The 18,566-nt window shown below is 43.7% G+C and overlaps 4 protein-coding genes across 4 annotated transcripts; 2 read left to right on the top strand and 2 right to left on the bottom strand.

Annotated features, from left to right (window-relative positions):
• The first annotated feature begins 2,432 nt into the window (after positions 1 to 2,432).
• On the top strand, positions 2,433 to 4,659 carry LOC120825180 (OCIA domain-containing protein 1). Its single transcript, XM_040186647.2, has 8 exons — positions 2,433 to 2,639; positions 2,772 to 2,856; positions 2,951 to 3,004; positions 3,076 to 3,123; positions 3,424 to 3,553; positions 3,640 to 3,806; positions 4,216 to 4,365; positions 4,471 to 4,659. Exons 1-8 carry the CDS (start codon positions 2,586 to 2,588, stop codon positions 4,506 to 4,508), a joined length of 726 nt encoding a protein of 241 aa, XP_040042581.2. The 5' UTR covers positions 2,433 to 2,585; the 3' UTR covers positions 4,509 to 4,659.
• A 407-nt stretch (positions 4,660 to 5,066) lies between these two features.
• LOC120825179 (rhomboid domain-containing protein 2) lies at positions 5,067 to 8,336 on the bottom strand. Its single transcript, XM_078080644.1, has 2 exons — positions 7,614 to 8,336; positions 5,067 to 7,020 (listed from the first exon to the last, which is right to left on the bottom strand). The coding sequence occupies exon 2, from the start codon at positions 6,786 to 6,788 to the stop codon at positions 5,547 to 5,549; it is 1,242 nt and encodes a 413-aa protein (XP_077936770.1). The 5' UTR covers positions 6,789 to 7,020; positions 7,614 to 8,336; the 3' UTR covers positions 5,067 to 5,546.
• Positions 7,670 to 12,494, top strand: chic2 (cysteine-rich hydrophobic domain 2). The gene is made up of 6 exons (XM_040186648.2): positions 7,670 to 7,972; positions 8,858 to 8,912; positions 9,177 to 9,332; positions 9,447 to 9,503; positions 9,587 to 9,646; positions 10,055 to 12,494. The coding sequence occupies exons 1-6, from the start codon at positions 7,836 to 7,838 to the stop codon at positions 10,103 to 10,105; spliced, it is 516 nt and encodes a 171-aa protein (XP_040042582.1). The 5' UTR covers positions 7,670 to 7,835; the 3' UTR covers positions 10,106 to 12,494.
• Positions 12,495 to 15,235: 2,741 nt separating this feature from the next.
• Positions 15,236 to 17,896, bottom strand: LOC120825879 (uncharacterized). Its single transcript, XM_040187733.2, has 6 exons — positions 17,634 to 17,896; positions 16,908 to 17,050; positions 15,925 to 15,986; positions 15,712 to 15,825; positions 15,535 to 15,633; positions 15,236 to 15,460 (listed from the first exon to the last, which is right to left on the bottom strand). Exons 1-6 carry the CDS (start codon positions 17,751 to 17,753, stop codon positions 15,336 to 15,338), a joined length of 663 nt encoding a protein of 220 aa, XP_040043667.2. The 5' UTR covers positions 17,754 to 17,896; the 3' UTR covers positions 15,236 to 15,335.
• Positions 17,897 to 18,566: the final 670 nt, after the last annotated feature.

Raw genomic sequence — 18,566 nt, 5'->3', positions numbered from 1 at the left:
CTGTAAAGCCCTTTGGCTGGCCATTGGCCTTTAAACGTGCTATATAAATAAAATTGACATTGACATATACATAGTTGTCAGTACATTAAGTACGTCTGGCCAAAAGCAATGCAGTGTAATGCAGCCTTGCATTAAAGGACAACCTGAGTGGAACAAGGAACCATTCAGCTCAACTGACCCCACAATGAACCAATTGATGGTCACAAGTGACCCTTGGTGACCAAATGCAGCCAAGCATCCCTTTGATGCATGAACCGAATCATTTTGGCTGGCACTTCACTTCATGGCATTTCATGTGGCCAGTAGAACCAAAGAGATGATAACAGGGACAATAAAGGAATCCAAAATAAATCAATAAATTAATTGATTGTGATAACGCCTCTCTCTCTCTCTCTCTCTCTCTCTCTCTCTCTCTCTCTCTACTCCTTTTTTTCTTCTAGAAGATGTAGCCGTATATGAGAGGCAAAGTCTTCTTTGTCGTGCAGTGTGCAAGTGCAACAGCATCTCCTAGGCACCACACAACGCCATTACAATATTGTACCGTTCGATTTTTACTTGCAACTTCTTGACATTAAGAAGATACAAATAACCAATATTTTCACCTCAAAACAGGGATTTAAGTAGTCAAACCTATGTGGACACACAAATTACTGCAGTACAGCAACAAGATGTGAAGTGAAATAATTATATTTAATCAAATTACTGTGTTATGCATATGAGTGTGGTGTGGTGTGGTGTCGTGCAAACAATTGCTAAGCTGAGTCCATGAAATGCTGAAATAAAGACATATCACAGAACAGAACTGGTCTTTATAAGCGTTATTCTTTGCATATATGGTCCAATGATGCTACATAGTGCAGTCTGTGTGACAAAGACCAGTTAAGTTAAGTTAAGTTGTCTATTTAACACAGTGGTTCACAACCCTTTTTCAGTGATGAACCCCCTGAGAAATATTTTCAGCCAAGTACACCTTAACCAATGCAAAGCATTTTTGGTCAGCACTGTGCAATCAGTGTCTGATTAATTAAACTTTCCACAAGGAAAAAACGCAAAGGTTGGTTGCTACTCGTGAACATAAATCCCATTAAAACATATTCTTCTGAATACTGACAGAACTTTGCCTTCTTTGGCCTTTGTCCCTCTGTATATTCAGCAACATCGCTGCTACGCCTCAAACCCGACTGCATTATGTGAGTTTTCATGGTGGCAGCGATTGACAGGGGACGACAGGTGCCGGGTTGCGTCAAACCATCCTGGTATGGGAGTTTTTAAGATAATGAAATTGAATATCCTACTAAATATATAATTAAGTTTATGAACTTACACTTATTGAATATTCATTAAATATATATTTTCAAAGGTCTTTTGAACGGATGCTCATTTTAAATATACATTTTTTAATCTAACATACTCCATGAAGTGCATTCACGTACCCCCCCCCCCCCTCCCTACAAGTGTACACCTACCCTCATTTGAGAACCTGGTGTCTTGGTGGTTTACACCCCTGAAACTCAGTTCACATTCCGAGATAGCTACTGTAAAAAAAAAGAGTAAGATAAAGAAAAGTAAAACGGGAAGTAAAAAATAAAAATCTAGGAGTTCAGACATCCTTAATGATTTCTGTTTCACCACCAAAGAGCGCTGCTACAGGAATTTAATTCAGGTTAAACTTTGCATTATATAATGCAAACAATTATATAATATTTATGAGTGTATCAACTTTCCCGTCACAGATGGAATCAAATAGACAATATATGAATTACAATATCATAGATTATATACATATTGGTGAATTGTGGGACATACAAAAGAAGTCCAGTTGTGCAAGCTTTGCAGCGATGGTGTGTGTATTATGTATCAGTAGCCTATATATTGGAAATTATATATAATTATATTAAATTATATAAACAAAGATAAACACAAGTATAAAGGGCTATACATAATGATGACATTTTATCTAATATATAGTACAGATTCTATGAAATTATTTTAATTTATTAAATTCATACAACTGGAAAAGAACACAAACATAATTTAGCATTTAATTATAATATGAAAACCGCAGTAATAATACAGGTAGTATATAATATGATGTTATATCACCATCTAATAATAGATTTAAAGGAATCACGTGATGATATAAGTTATGTGATGCAATGTAATATAGTAATGCAATATTCTACAGAGACGTATACTCTGTAATATACCAAAAACTACTAAAATGATATTGATAACCCTTACAGAAGATCAACATTTGAATACCTTCATTTGCGCTTTCAAAATAAAAGCACCCTATTTCAATTTCGACTTGTGTAACGTTACTCTTTGGCGATTTTAAGGAACAATATAACCACTAACGTTACATGTGTTTATTCAAACATAATTTGCCCGTAGTATTGTTACAAATACACCTCAACTAACCCTCTAATAAAACGGCCTGAAACGTGTTTAACTTCCGGGTCACGCGAGTGCTGGCCGGGGCGATGACATTGTACCAAACACAAGACGTCAGGTCGCCGAGCGGCTTACATGTTGTTACTTCAGGGCCTCTGAACGCTTGAATCAGCACCCACGTCGCCGTCAACATGTCTTCCGCCACTTCGGGCTTCACGGGGGAGCGGCAGCAGGCGCGAGCACAGGTAAGCACGCCCGGGAAAACGCGCCCTGCGGATGCTAACGTGTTAGCCGGTTAGCATCGGTGTTTGATGAACCGCGTCAATTAACGTCGGCTAACTAGATCTGAATGCGCGCCTGTGTGTGCTAATCTGCAGTCGGCAGTGGGCGTGGAGTACGTCCCCACGGAGGAGGAGAAGCGGGTGTTCAGGGAGTGCAACAATGAGAGCTTTTGGTACAGATGTAAGTTGCGTGTTTTTGTCTTCCGCGCACTGGTCGGGCTGAATGCGTGCGCTTTAAAGATACGAGGTGTGACGCCCACGTGTTCTCCCCTCAGCTGTGCCCTTCTCAGTGGTCGGCGTGGCTGTCACTCAGGTCCTGGTCGCTAAAGGTAATTCTATTCCCACCGTGGAGGAATGAGTCGCACACACGCGGGATAAACTCTGCTGTGTTTACCTGCAGGGATTCTGTCTGCGTCTCCGAGGTTCGGATCTCTACCCAAAGTTGTCTGTAAGTTGGTGAATGTCTAATCTGGCAGGTGACACACGCTGTTGCATGAATAAAATAAACTGGTACATAACGATGCTTAAAGTTGACCAATGTTTACCTAATAAACTAAAGTTGTGTGGTATGAACATTGACATCTTTTACATTTCTGATATCATTTAAACCGTTTAACTAAAGTACCATATTAACATCGATAACTACACTTTCACCTGCCGCTTGCTGAAGGTAGATATTATGCTTTATTGCCCTTGTATTAACCATTTTCTTAAACATTGATATCTTTGAGTATGTTCGCCTCTGCAGTCGCTGGCTTCTGTGGCTACCTGGCGGGCAAAATGTCCTACATGAAGACGTGCCAGGAGAAGTTCAAGAGGCTGGATAACTCTCCTCTGGGAGAGGCCCTCAGACAGAGGACAGGAATGTCGCCGCTATCGTGAGAGCCACAACTCCTTGATTGGTGTGCCATTTGTTTTCATCCAGGTACTACTCCCTCACAGCCCGTACGTCTCCCCTCCTCAGTCCCAAGGCTCCTCAGTCGGAGATGAGCGATCCAGACGCCCCGTCGTTTGACACTATGTTCCAGCAAGCGGACGCCCCCGTCCACGCGACTCCCGACAGCAGAACCGATGAGTACGGCTACAACGCCTCGATGCCGATGGGCAAAGCGGATGACTTTGCCGCTCCAGGTACCACAGACAGCGACTGCATGTGTGATTTTTCTAAACACTATTTAATGATGACCATCAGCACACATGAGGCTCTGTGTGAACCTAGAATGGACAAAAACTCATCATACTATGATGGTTGAAAACATCCATTTTTCACAAGAGCCGAACCTTTGCTAGTTATAAACTCTTACAAACATCTACATCACTTGTGCAGTACATTATTCAGTTAATTTATTTGACATCTTTGCCTAAGTTAAGTAAAATCGAACTGTGAAGGATTTGGACGCCATAATCCCGATGCATGCAAAGAATACCATTTTACCAAATCCCTTATTCCCAACTCAAGTAACTTGTATGTCAACTTCCCTAGATAGTGGTTTGTTGACACAAACGTCTTTGTACCTTTCCTTGTCCCCGTCGACTTTAGCGGAAGAAGGGGAACCCAGGAGGAAGGGCACCCTCTATGAGAACTTGAGGCTAAAGAACCGAGAGAACTACGAGGTCACGCTCAATCAGAAGGCCGACACGCTGCTCAAAGCGTCCCCCGAGAAGGAGCCGGGGAGATACAATAAAGACGGTGAGCTTCTACTTCAGCGGCGTGGCAAACCCAATGTCAAGAGGTTCATATTAAAGTACATCTGAGGTCTTTACTAAACTCCTCCGGCTTTTCTCTCTATTACAGTGAAGAAAAACATCTATGGAGACTCCTGGGAGGAATGAGTGCCTGTTTTAAATGATCATGTGACCTCTACAATAGGCAGGCCAGTGGCTGTATTGCACCTGTGTGAATCAAGTCTCCTGATGTTCTACCAGTCTGTGATAAATGTATTTGCTAAAGAGTCGATTAAACCAAATTTACATGAGAATTAAATTAGTTTCTCTGTGCTTTGAGTTTGCATTTCCATGTCAATATCTTCCAACTTGTGTAAAAACACACCTGATTACATACGCAGGGTGATGCAATGTGGGTTAATGTAGATTTAGGATCTTTACACAAGGTCATTGATATGTCTTTTGCTTTGGGTGAAAAAAAGCACAGTATTTGAATGTTTAAATTTGTCTGGAGTTTTTTTTTTATAAACCTAAATACTTGTTAGTGGGATTGTGATTAACTTTTGCAGCAATTTTTTTGAATCTATCTGGATTCAAATTCAAAAGAATTATATTTACCCTCTACCTTGAACATTGAAAGGAGTTGTGCATGTGCCAGTATTAGAAATGTCTTGAGATAGAGCAGTTCAGGCTGTCACTCAATAGGTATGATATAAGTATATATGATTTCAGAGGAGAAACCTTTGTTTATTCAGAATATTTTACACAGAAAAATCTCTCCAACTAAATGGAGATTTTTACGGTTTCCACTCTGTCGCATCCTTTGACAAGTGCTTTGACAGCTTAGTCGTCACTATTGAGAGCCGCTCATATGCAAAAGAAATGCTCCCAATCTCGCATTTGGCATCTTGGAATGTCTTTTTTTCTTTCTTGAGACATTATGTTGAGCACATAGTTTATGAGGGGGGATTGCACAAGAGTATATCAACATATATACAGAATCCACTCAGAACATCTAGACCCTCTGATAAATGTCCTTCAAATATACAGCCAGCTAGACACTCCCCAAATGCTTTGAAGGTCTACAAGTCTGCTTAAAAAGAGTCCGTGCATTTCCCATTTTAGACGACGCTCCCAAAGAAAAGAGATGCTGCAGGTGCCCATGTGGGTTTAACTGAAAAATATACTATGGTAGATAAAGCAACCCTATAAATGACTGTGACCATCACTATGACTATGACCATGGTCATGACCATAGCCGTCACCATGGCCATAGCTATGACTACAACCATGACCATGACCATAGCCGTCGCCATGACTATGACCATCACTGTGACTATGACCATGACCATCACTATGACCATGACCATAGCCGTCGCCATGACTATGACCATCACTGTGACTATGACCATGACCATCACTATGACCATGACCATAGCCGTCGCTATGACCAGCACTGTGACTGTGGCCATGGCCGTCACTGTGGTTGTGGTTGCAACTTTGGCTGAGATTCTGCTCTGAAGAAAGTCCTTGACTTGGCCCAAAGCTGCGTGCAGAGCCATGTCCGTGCGGGTTGCCGGGCGGCGTGGTGCCGGGCCGAGCCCCGGTTGAATTGGGCCAGCCCTCGTAGATACCAGCGTTGGAATTGGGCGTGCTGACGTTGGGAAACGGCGCGTACGCCTGGACCGGGTAGGAGCCAGGAGTCGGATTGATCCGCGGGAGGAGGGTCTTCCTCCTCTCCTCCGTGGACGCAGGTACAAACTTCACTCCTCGGATGCTCCTCAACAACCTAAAAGGCACCGTCTTCTCCAGGGCGCCGGCCCGGACCTCCGACATGTTCAGGAGAGACAGCCACCCTTTCCCGTACATCCACCCGACCAGGATGCCGACGACGTTACAGGGGAGCACACTGTGCGGGACGAGGGCCGAGGTGATGAGGAGGAGCACCCAGGGGAGAGCCACGGTGGGGAAACTGATCCCACACAAAAACCCTTTGGTCATTTTAGTGCGCATGGTAGTCAGAGCCACGCACGCCAGGGTCACGGGAACCAAGCCCTCTGCGGGGCTGCGGCTGTCGCCACTGCGCACGAGGTCCAGGACGCTGTAGAGGAAGCCCGCGGTGGAGGACAGCAGGGAGAAGAGGAACAGGAAGCGCACGGTGCCGACGCCGCGCTCCAAACTGCCGCCGAGGAGCACCAGGGCGGCGACGCTCAGGAGCAGCTGGGCGGGGGTCTTGTGGTGAAAGGGGTACGTGAGCAGCCGGTGCAGGTGTCCGTCCTGGAACACCGCGGCGCCGACGCTCAAGAGCCCCCGAGGGAGGTCCAAATATGTCTGAATGCCGAACAAAGCGCAGGACAAAAGCGCCACGGTTAGAATCCCGCTCGTGGGCACAGGAACCACGTCTGTGAACGCTTGGGAGATCTTTTTGAAGCTCTCAGTTGGCAGCATCTTGCAGAATGATCCGCCGATTAGCTAAAGCAAAAGTTTACCTGGGGGTTTAATTGACTCCACACTTCCTAAACAGGAAGTGACGTCACTGTGATGTCCAGGGTGTTTTGCTGCGGGTTTCCGGTTCTCTCGGACGGATTCAGGCCAGGATTGACACCCAAAAGGTTCACAGTCATCAATTAACATATGACGTGTTCGATAATGGCCCCCAGAAGTAAGTGCTTAGCAAACTCTGTTAAAGAAGTCGGAAAAGTAAAAAAAAAAACTTTTCAAAATAAAACGTGTAGTGACGAATAGTGGCACATTCTGAGTAAGCTTTCAACTTAATGTCGGAGCTAATTAAATAATCCAAACTGTATGTGAGTCAGGAATACAAACATCTGATAAGCATATCGTGCGGGTTTAAAGGGTTGTCTAAATGTAACCTATTACCGACGTGTATCACGCATTTTTTAAAGAATTCGTACGGCTACATTTTTTAAAATTTGTATCTAGTTCGGCGTCAATAGATGCATCCGTTTTGTAATCAGCAATATATGATAATGCAGTGCAAACTTCAGTCAAGCTATCTGCGATAAGGATGTCATAACATCAGTAATGAGAAGTAACCTACATTCACTCAAGTGCGGTTTCCGTGAGTAATGGATTTGACGTAGTTTATATATATGTTTTTATGTTGTATATATAAAAACATATATATAAACTGTTAAACTGTTAAAATATATATATATATATAAAAACATATATATATAAACTGTTAAACTGTTAAAATATATATATATATATATATGCTAATAAATGAAATACATTTAATTTAATTGAAACCTTTAATTGAGCCAGGTCTGTCCTCCTTCCGGTGTCGTGTGGTCACTGCGGCGGATGTTGATGTTCTGCTCCGGAGCTGGCTGAGCGATGTGAACGTATCTGCTCGACATTCTCCCGTGGTTGTCTTCGCGGTTCTGCGGTTCTCTCGGTAAAGATTCGCTGTCCGTCGGCATCGTGTCTGTCCCGGTGTCTCTCCCGGGAAGCGCGAAGCCGAGTCGTGCGATGATGGAGGACTTTGACGAGATCTACGAAGAGGAGGAGGAGGAGGAAGAGGAGGACGAGGACAGGGCCGCGGAGGAGCAGCTCCTCAAGTACGCTCCGGACCCGGTGGTGGTGCGCGGGTCCGGCCACGTCACTGTGTAAGCGCCGGGCGACCCCTCCGCCGGTACCGCGGTGTCCGCAGCGGACACGCGTCTAGTCAGCTTCGCGTTCACCGGTGACCTCGCGCAGTCGGCTAGCTGCCGAGTTAGCAATAAGCTAGCTGCTAAGTTAGCAACGAGCTAACTCCGACGAGGACGGGCTAAGTTAAGTGAGCTTTCGTTTTAACTGAAGCAGCTACACGACCGAATATACATTTATGAACGGTACTTTGTCTTTGCTGTGTCTCACACCAAGTGTAATGTGTTCCGCTGTCCTCCTTCCGTTCACGTTGGTCTGTTACACTTTTTATTACCGCGGTTAACGTGTATCTGCTCTGTAATGAACAGTTGCAGGAGTAACGTAGAGATTGATGACTGTCGCCTACTCTGAGAATGTTACGTGTTACATTGTAGCCCCCGTAGACGTGACGTCACAGACGTGCAGATTATGAACACAAAGTTGTGGCCGTGTTTTGTCTGGTGTCCAGTTGGGGGAGGATACGATCATATTCTGCACTCCCTGTATCTGGGCACTGTGAATAAACACACATGATGACGTATGATGGTGGTCGTGGACAATCACGTAGTTCGATTTGGAGTTGAGAGTACATGGATGTACATGGGGCGTCTAACCACAACTATGTTCATCCTTACAATACTTAGTAAGGAATATATTGTTTATTTTTGTGCTTTGTTGTGTTGTTCCTTTAAAAAGGAGATGTTACGTCTCAGCAAATATCTCTTGTTGTGACGTGTATTGAAATTGCAACTATATGTGCTGGATTTGGTCATTTTACCTGTGAGGATAAGTGGCCAGAAATTGAGTCTATTTGTTTAAGCCTATTATTCAAGGTCAGCCTTCTGTTTCTACCTCTTCCCCCACAGGTTTGGGCTAAGCAACAAATTTGAGTCGGAATTTCCTTCAGCACTTACAGGAAAGGTAAGTGTCTTGTTGTTAATTAATGCATATTAATTATGGCAAAATGTCAATACAATATTTACTTTATAATCTAGTTACCAACCAACACGCGATGCAACATTTAATTATTTCATGTATAAAAATGGATCAATATTCCATAGTGCAGTAAGTTGTGTTTTCTCTGGCGTAAAAGATGCTCCATCATTCCTCGGACCACCAACAACCTCAGATAAGACCAGTGCACGATTACAGAACATTCCGTGCCACTCGTGTTCACTTCCCCAGGTGGCACCAGAGGAATTCAAAGCCAGCATCAACCGCGTGAACGGCTGCCTGAGGAAGACTCTGCCGGTGAATGTGCGGTGGCTGCTGTGTGGCTGCCTCTGCTGCTGTTGCACGTTGGGTTTCAGTTTGTGGCCTGTCATCTGCCTTAGCAAGAGGGTGAGACACCCGTCCGTGTCTCCGTGAAACCAAATCAAGCCGGGAGTCAGCTCAATGTTCTTGTGTTGACTTTGCGGGCTGTGAATGGCATCTAATATCCCTGTTGCCTTTCAGACCAGACGATCTCTAGAGAAACTCCTGGAGTGGGAGAACAGCAGACTTTACCACAAGGTCAGCAGGAAGGATTACGTGTGTGATGATGTTTTACCCAGCGAGGACAAGTTCTTAAATAGTAATCTGAATTCTGTTTGCAGTTGTGTTTGCATTGGAGACTAAGCAAAAGGAAGTGTGAAACCAACAACATGATGGAATACGTAAGTGTGTTGTTTGAGTGGTTGGTCAATGAGTGCCTTGTCAGTTTGTTTTTTTCTTCATACATTGCTATTGTTGATTACTTACTCACTCAGCATCATTAATCAAAGTAAGCCGTTTTCATAGAAGAAAATCCTCAATAGAAATAGTAATTTGTTGGACTAAATTTAGGCTTTTTATTATTATTATTATTATAAAATCAACTTTCATTCAAATGTTGATTTAAAGTTAAAATGTCAGCATTATCATTGAGGTTTGACCATTTGATAAAGCCCGACACGCCAATGTACTATTGATTGATTCATATTGATCTTCCACTACGACCGTAGATACTAGAATAACGGCTATTTTGGTAGAAATGTAGTAACAAACTGGAACCCGGTATCGTCTCTCCCTCTTGTCTCTTGCAGGTAATCCTAATAGAGTTCTTACCTAAGATCCCCATCTTCAGACCCGACTAGCCCGACTCCGGCCCCATCTGGAACCTCCGCCGCGGCCCAGCTCTGTCCCGCAACAAGCTCCTGAATAAATCCCCCAATGTTTTTTGTTTACAGGGTAGCATTAAGCCTCTCCCATCTCTCTTTGACCCGTTCTCCAACACATACCCCCACGTTTACAAATCCGGCCACCCCGACCCTGGTCTTTGGAGCAAATTCACTGTTGAAACACAACCCACTGGAGCGATCTGGGTCACAGTTTAGCCTTACTAACCAGCACCAGCCAGTGGAATGTAAAGAGATGGCTTGGGTGGGGGGGGGGCAGCGATATGGATTTTGTTAGCTACGACTGGATATGTCGTCACTTGTGTGTTCCCTTACCTGAACATATGGCACAGCCGGACCGTGGCAACACAAACACCCTCGCATCTTACCAACCGTCTCACCGACCAACTCCACCGGCAGAAATCCCCCCGCCCCCCCGGTGCTTTTGTAACGGTCGGTCTGGTGCTCTTGATCCATTTCAGGAGGCCACATAAGTACCAGAACATCCAAATCAAAGCCGCTGTGGACAGACTGCTGTGACAGGAGCGTGTTGGGGGAACTCCATAGTGTCCCTCGCTGTCCTCAGCTACCAGACACCCTCTCGCCAGCTTCCACGTCTCTGCACACTTCACGGTGCATCGCCGCTAACCCACTGACAATCACACACTCTTGACTGTAGTAGTATGAATGGGTATTTGTGCCACGTGGTTTACCTGGAACAGTTTGTCTTCAACATTGTATGTGTGTGTCGCTGTGATGGCTCGGTGCCTAGCAACCGTCTCGCGAGTCGCAGTGGGGCAAGTACGCTGGAAGGAAAGCTACTGGTGATTAAGAGGAGAGACCTGTTTTTTCTTTTTACTTAGTACCTCAAGTTTTGTTTACTATTTTGGTGGAAAATGTTTTTTTTCACTGTTGTGTTTAGTGTGTCTTTCTGCGTGAGGGAGAGAAACCTAATCGACATGAAGAGTTACTCTGGAGGGGAGGGATCTTTCTTTGACGCAGCTACTTGCCATAACCGACCTTTGTTACTTTTATTTTAGTAATTTATAAACGAGTGTACTTGTTATCTGTGCATTCATGAAATGGGCCTCCGTTTTTATTGTTCATGTCATGGTCTTCTGTCTTTAATGGTCACGTGTCCACACTAAAGCACACAATCGGTTCCTAAAAGGTTCACATTGCTTATCTGCTGACTTTGACTTACTTGTAGGAGTGTTTCATGTTATATGGCTCCTCTGAGATGTAGTCTGACTAACTAATCGGTAGAGTGTTCGGGCCTCTGTATTAGGTGTTGGTTAATGAAGCAGGCTTTCTTGATTGCTGCACTAAAACAAGACCATTATCCAAGCAGGAACCTGGACTTAAAGCTGCAGCACTACTCGGTGTTTCTGTGTTAACCGTAGAAACATTGTTGCTGTGAGAAGCCCGGCTGCAGTTCCCCACAGGAACGACACAGCGTTTGGACTTCATTCCTTCAGCGCGTAGGCCGATGCCGCTGTCGGGCAGCTAAAGAGGCAAAAAGTTCCCTCGTGTGTTAGTGGAGACCAAAAACCGACTCAGTCTTCACCAGGTGGAGACAAGACCTATAGCGTTTAAATAGTTGACATCTTCTAGACAGCGTCATCATGGACATCTCAAACCATCTGCCAGCAAAAAGAGTGATGGCACATATTTAGCTTGTCTCGCTCAGCAAACCTCATGATTTATATATATATATTTTTGAACATCCAGAGGCTGTGACTGAACAAAGACACGTTGTTGTGGGTCACACAGCTCCAGTGAATGTACGGGTCACACTCAGGGGATTACGCTTCTAACAAACGCATGTAGTATTGGGAAATCTCCCGGTCAGGTATGTCCCAACTTCCCAACAGGTTACAGTGCCGATCACATATCACTTGATAAACGATAAAATGATAATAGAAAAATTCCCTGTATATAAAACAGACAACCAACCACTATGTGGTCCTCCGGTTCAGGTAGTGAAGGGACTGATTCATGGACCTGCGGACGGTATAGTACCCAAACTCACTTGGTCAGCAGTGGGCTGTTGGTTGATCAGTCACTTTTCTATGTTTTACATTGTGGTCTGTTCCATGTAAATCAAGGCGTAAGGCCGTATGAAGATATTTGTGTGTGTGTGTGTGCGCACGTATGTGCACAGTGTGTTCAGATGCAAATTTTCTTTGTAGATCTCAGACTGTGATTGAACCCTGCACAGAAAACAAGTCCTTTTTTTATATAATCTTGAGTGATCAGTGTGTTTGTGTGTGTGTGTGAGGGAGAGAAGTATACATGTACATATGACTCATGTGAAGGTGTGCAGATAATACAGTAATAAACAGTAATAAACTACCAATTAAAAGGCTGTGCGCTTCTTCCTCTCTAATTCAGTGTGATACTTTTGTTTGTTTTGCTTGTGGATATCAGGTCAGAATTACAACTATCTGACCAATATGGAAGTAAATCTGTCATCGGATTTTGAAAGAAAAAGGTGATTGAATTTCTAGCACTGAATATTTATGCATTGAAATCATGTATCTGAATGTTTTTTAATGTTAAAATATTCAACTCCAAAAAATTAAACCGCAAATAATTCAACATTAAAATATTCAACTGCAAAAAATTAAACCGCAAAAATATTCAACAGCAAAAAATCAACCACAACATCCAGGAACCCAAAGAGGAGCAATCGATTCCAGATTGAAGCTCGGGAGCGTGCGTCGCGCAGAAGGAGCGAGCGCCCCAGTACAGCTCCGGCTTGTCGGCTATGATGACCGGATTTCAGCCATGTCCATTAATAATGGCGCTTCGTTGAGTGTTTTAACTTTAACGTTCTGCCACCAGTGTGGTTTGTGTCTGTAAGATTCAGTGATAGACAGCTGACATTTGTTCATTAACGGAATGTATAGGACATGAACTAAGCAGAAGTTAAACGAGAGCGTACAGCTGGTCAGAATACGCATTTTCTTCTCGTTTTGAATTAAGTTGATGATGCTGGGAAGCTTCGACAAGCCATCAGGAGTGATTGGCGGAGTTCATGCAGGTTATGCTGTTTACATGCATGACGTACATGCATTCCAACCCTCTGGCACTTGTCACATTCCAGCACCTTTAACAATTACCATTTGTATATCTTTCATAAAAATTGATAAGCTGTCCTCCGCTACCAGACACCCTCTCGCCAGCTTCCACATCTCTGCACACTTCACGGTGCATCGCCGCTAACCCACTGACAATCACACACTCTTGACTGTAGTAGTATGAATGGGTATTTGTGCCACGTGGTTTACCTGGAACAGTTTGTCTTCAACATTGTATGTGTGTGTCGCTGTGATGGCTCGGTGCCTAGCAACCGTCTCGCGAGTCGCTCATCTATGTCTATGTCTATGCTCATCCCTCTGGAGGAAATTGCATGCCTCGTTTTTAGGATGCCAGAATTCTCGTCATTGTTAGCGATGCATGTATTGATGAATAAAATGTGATGAATATGCTGGCCTTCATCCTACAGTGGAGTTAAGGTGATTAGCAGTATTACATGACTGCTTGGAGTAGCAGGAGCAATATTTGATAGGATGTCATTGTGCTATCAAAATATGCTACACCTCATATAAATACATTTCATTACACTTTTTATAATTAGACATGAGCGAAAAAACACTTACTTCATGCCTTCATTTGATGTACAGAGGTAGAAAACTATAAAGTAGCATTTTTTGATAGGGTAGCATGACTCGATAGACAGAGCCATCGATTTATGCGGCGGTAGCGATTTTCGACAAAGCAGCAAAAATCGACAGAACACGGGTCATCATAGCCGACAAGCCGGAGCTGTACTGGGGCGCTCGCTCCTTCTGCGCGACGCACGCTCCCGAGCTTCAATCTGGAATCGATTGCTCTTCCTTGGGTTCCTGGATGTTGCTGGAGGTTGAATTTTTTGCAGTTGAATATTTTTTGCTGTTGAATTTTTTTGCGGTTGAATATTTTGCGGTTTAATATTTTAACATTGAAAAACATTCAGATAGATGATTTCAATGTATAAATATTCAGTGCTAGAAATTAAATCACCTTTTTCTTCAAAATCCGATGACACAGATTTACTTCCATAGACCAAAATCTTGAAGCACTAAATCAGGGCAACTGGGTTATATTCTTGGCAATGGAAGTCAAGGTCACAGACCACGGAAAAGATTAAGATGGCTGTACTTCCTGGGAGAAGTTGTAAGAAAGACTGATAAGGAAACAGTTTGCTTTTAGATGGATACAGGAGCACTCATTTCAGAATGATAAGATCCAAAATGAAAAGCCTGAAAGGCCTGAAACGTGCTCGGCAGTCCGGAGGGTCCGGAGGGGTCTCAGTTTAAGAGGGGAAGTCACACACTGCAATGCTGGTTACGAATCTCAGAAAAATCGACACAACGCAAAATAATACAATTATTCCCCTCAAAAACAGGAGCAAGCTCAAATAGGTGGAAGAAAAGACAAATGAGAAAAATTGAGAAACGAAGGCAATAAAATCCAAAATGTGGCGCAGGGGGGTAGAGCGGGTGCGCTGGGAACCGCAAGGTTGGTGGTTTGAGTCCCGGCTGCCCCATGTCTCAAGTCAAAGTGTCCCTGAGCAAGAAACCTGACCCCTAAATGCTCCCCGGGCAAAATGTGATATAGCCATGTGTTTAAAGTGTAATGTAAGTCGCTTTGGATAAAAGCGTCTGTAATGTAAAGTCACGTGTACGACTTGTTTTTATTTACTTTAGCAGATGTGCATGTTTACTACACTGACTAAACCGATGTGACCTTTGAGAGATGGAGCTTAACTGCGTTGAACAGCAGAGAGAACGTTGACCGAAGGTCTGCTCATCTGTTACTGGTGCACAGAGCAAAAGGAGGCGGGGCTTAGCACATGTCCAGTGAACCTATTGTGTTTGTTGGGATGACTGTTGATAAAGCCGATCTGCATCTCTACTGAACTGAATGCTGTGTTGAACCTTCTACGGGGACTTCAAGTTGTTACTTTTCACTTCTAAAGTGCAGTTTCCTTGTTAATCTACTAATTGTATTCTAGACCCAAGAAGAATACAAATAATAATGAATAAGGAGAAAACAATGCCAGCGCTTCCATCTTCATTTTATTAAACTTCGTTATATTTCTGTTCATTGAAATCAAGCAACAAATTCCACTTACTTAGTCGGGACAAAATAAGAGAACTAATCAGTTCATAAACATTTCAAAAACAGAATCCAGGAGTTTGACAACTTTGTGTCCCGTCTTGGCCTCTAACAAAGTGTTGAGGGCGGCGATCCCGTCCACGGGCGGGATGTTGTCAGGGCAGATTTCTGTATTCATCAACATTCAAAATGAGACAAAACGGCTTTAGTGGGGCCACAGTGTGTGTTTGTTTCATTCTTACCGTAGTCTGGGTCTAACATTATGGGCGACGGCATCCGGAGACATTCGGCCTGTCTCTTGAGCGTCTCCAACGCAGCAGGGGAGACACTTTGTGTCCTACCTGGAAGTAAAGACAGGTTGAATTGGAATAACATTCATGTCGCTGCAGGGTTCTGGGAATGATGAAGACGTTTCTTACTGAAGAACGAAAGGCTGGTGAAAGTATCATTGCCAGAGACGACTTCTTCATGAGCGAGCAGACAGTCGCTGCAGTCAGTCTGCAGGTAGACCTCCTTGAGATAGAAAGGTTCCTCTTTGAAACACACACAGGGAATAAAAGGAGTGTTTTTAATCCAGATTTCCCCCCTAAAGGAGAATCTCTCTGATAAGATTGTGGCTCTTCTCTGCTCACCGATCAACAAAGTGCTGTTTCTAAAGTCCATATTGTATTGTATGCTGAAACATTGGCCAAATCTGTGAAAAGAAAAACATGATGCCATGATGGACTCTTAAGCCCCCATCAGAACCGTTTCAAGTCATACATGTTAAACATACAGTTGCAATCAAAATGATTTAACTGCCATTGCGTAACAGGCTTATTCGCAAATTGTATCATTTTTCAACTGTTTGCAATAAACAAAGTAGACAAAACCAGTTAAAATAGTTCAATACAACTAAGATTACCAGTTATTAACAAATCAGGGGCTTCATTGGTTGAGGTGTGCTTTAGTTAGAACATAAACACCTGGACTGGCTACGGGTTTGTTGTGAGGGACATTTGATGCTTGTTAGAAATATGGATATGAAATAAGTCAGAATAATTGTGCAAAAGGTTTGGAGTAGAGAGTAGAGTAGAGACGTGGCAGAAAGAGGAAGCAGCTGCCACCAGATTCCTGAGGAGGAAAGTGGTACGAGTTACTGCAAAACACCTGCAGGGGCCGACGGATCAGCAATATGTCTGCTATATGTCAGCAGAAACCTGCAGCGTGTGGACGACACGATGGATCCAGCCCCGTGTCGGGACGTCGTAGGACCAAACGCCATGCGGTCTGTGAAGAAGCTGAAGCTGAAACCGTTTTTCATTTAACTACTTAAACCGTTCTTGTGTAATTTGTTTATTGCAAACAGCTGAGGAATTGTATATTTTGCAATTAAACCTAATGTGCAATGGGGGTTGAATCCTTTTGATAGAACAGTCAACACAAGGCAATAGCTTATATTCAAATATGCTATATTTACATATATATATACAAGAATACAGAATATGAAAATTTACATTAGAATATGGTTAAAAAAACAACACAAATAAGTCATTTTAATGAGTCAGTGGTAATGGAAACAGCAGAACTGTGTCAACATGTTGTGTGTTTCTTTTGGCGGTGTGTGAGGATTTACACTTTCTCGGTCTGCAGGAAGTGGAGGACGTTGTCCTGCGTCGTCGTGGTGACGTTCAACCAGGCGCTGGTCATCAGGCGGCCCACGGAGCGGCTCCCCGGGAGGTCAGAGCTCCCCCCGATGTACAGCCAGCGCCCCAAAATCTGAGGGACACGCAGACGGAGCGCAGAGTACACGCGTCAGCGTTTCTGTGTCATTGGGGGCCGGGACGTCCTGTGGGCTCGTTGGAGATGAATAGGACGTATAAAATGAGATGATTTATTTCATCTATTGGAGTTCAGTCCATGCTGTGATCACACATTGATGCAATATTACATTTGGATAAAGCATTGTTACAGGTCTGTCATCTCAGGTTTGGTCTGAATTATTTTTGTAATGACTACAAATAAATGAGAACATGTTTTAGTTCCCAATAGAAATATTTGACTTTTTTTAAATTACATTTTGCACCACGTTACGCATCTCTTTCTACGACAAATCCTGGGAATGTATGTAGCACGTAGTGGAGTAAAGTACGTAGAGGAAGTGGGCAGAAGCGTTCAAACATGGAAGGTCACCCACAGCTCTGAGCTTTTATCGCCAGAGTTTAAACAACTTTGGCTGAAGGAAATATTTCACACGCACGTTTCAGTCGTGCATTTACCATCATTGAAATACACCTGAGGAAAACGTGTTTTTACTGCAGTTTGAATTAAACGGTGATAATTAAAGCTGAAGTGCACTAACCTCTTCATTGGTGACAGCGATGGGGTTCAACAGACTGTCACAGCTGCTCAGAGGAGCAGAGAGTCCCACTGAGAGGAGGCTCAGCACCACAGCAGCAACGCACTCCTTCATCCTCGCCATGTTTCTCCTTCTGCTCCCTGCTGTTCTCTGGTCTCCTCACGGCTTAAATCAACAGTGGATGCATCTCACCAGCACACATATCGACGTTTCTGTGAACTGATGTGAGCAAAGCAAACAGCCAGAGGCAGGAACAGTTGGGGGGGGGGGGGGGACTCTGACCTGTCACATGTAACAGCACAGGCTGTTATGCACCATGTGTGCTAGTTTAAGCCGTGATTGAGGACATTTTCAGAACGTTCACTGTGCCAAAATGACCAAATACCAGAAACACTTGATCAGAAACGTCTCGTGATACTTTGGTAGTGTGTGTAGTTGCATGTGGCCCTCCAGTCGTAGTGTGTAGTTGCAAGTTTTACACAAACTTCATGTACAATAGTACAGAAAATCTGGATTACAACAGAACACACAGAGGGAGAGCAACTTGATTCTTGACCCCCCCCCCCCACATACACACACTACAGCTTTTTTATATAGGATGACTAAAGTGATGCAACCTTTGAACAGATGGAGCATATCGGAGTTCAACAGGAGAGAGAACGTTGACCGAAGGTCTGCAGCTTGCACGTCTGCTCATCTGTTATTGCTGCACAAAGCAAAAGGAGGTCATGAGTGAACTTATTGTGTGTTTGTTGGGATGACTGTTGATGCCGATCTGCATCTCTACTGAACTGATTATTGTGCTGAACGTTCTACGGGGACTTAAAGTAGATGTTTCACTGGGATTTATTGCATTGTAAAGTGCAGTTTCTATGTTAATCTACTAATCGTATTCTAGACCCAAGAAGAAGAAGCGCTTCTTCCCTTAAGAATAAG

The sequence above is a fragment of the Gasterosteus aculeatus genome, chromosome 9, assembly GCF_964276395.1.
Source record: "Gasterosteus aculeatus chromosome 9, fGasAcu3.hap1.1, whole genome shotgun sequence".
Classification (NCBI taxonomy): domain Eukaryota; kingdom Metazoa; phylum Chordata; class Actinopteri; order Perciformes; family Gasterosteidae; genus Gasterosteus; species Gasterosteus aculeatus.
This window is presented reverse-complemented; position numbering and strand designations above follow the sequence as displayed.

What these genes read in the sequence shown, in the direction of transcription:
- LOC120825180 (XM_040186647.2), top strand. Translation starts at nt 2,586, where the DNA reads ATGTCTTCCGCCACTTCGGGCTTCACGGGGGAGCGGCAGCAGGCGCGA. An exon ending in TGAGAGCTTTTGGTACAGAT is followed by an intron (nt 2,857 to 2,950) that starts GTAAGTTGCGTG and finishes TTCTCCCCTCAG; the next exon opens with CTGTGCCCTTCTCAGTGGTC. An exon ending in GGGGAGATACAATAAAGACG is followed by an intron (nt 4,366 to 4,470) that starts GTGAGCTTCTAC and finishes TCTCTATTACAG; the next exon opens with TGAAGAAAAACATCTATGGA.
- LOC120825179 (XM_078080644.1), bottom strand. Translation starts at nt 6,788, where the DNA reads ATGCTGCCAACTGAGAGCTTCAAAAAGATCTCCCAAGCGTTCACAGAC.
- chic2 (XM_040186648.2), top strand. Translation starts at nt 7,836, where the DNA reads ATGATGGAGGACTTTGACGAGATCTACGAAGAGGAGGAGGAGGAGGAA. An exon ending in TCATCTGCCTTAGCAAGAGG is followed by an intron (nt 9,333 to 9,446) that starts GTGAGACACCCG and finishes GTTGCCTTTCAG; the next exon opens with ACCAGACGATCTCTAGAGAA. An exon ending in ACAGCAGACTTTACCACAAG is followed by an intron (nt 9,504 to 9,586) that starts GTCAGCAGGAAG and finishes TTCTGTTTGCAG; the next exon opens with TTGTGTTTGCATTGGAGACT.
- LOC120825879 (XM_040187733.2), bottom strand. Translation starts at nt 17,753, where the DNA reads ATGGCGAGGATGAAGGAGTGCGTTGCTGCTGTGGTGCTGAGCCTCCTC. An exon ending in CACCAGCCTTTCGTTCTTCA is followed by an intron (nt 15,634 to 15,711) that starts GTAAGAAACGTC and finishes CTTTACTTCCAG; the next exon opens with GTAGGACACAAAGTGTCTCC. An exon ending in AATGTTAGACCCAGACTACG is followed by an intron (nt 15,461 to 15,534) that starts GTAAGAATGAAA and finishes TGATGAATACAG; the next exon opens with AAATCTGCCCTGACAACATC.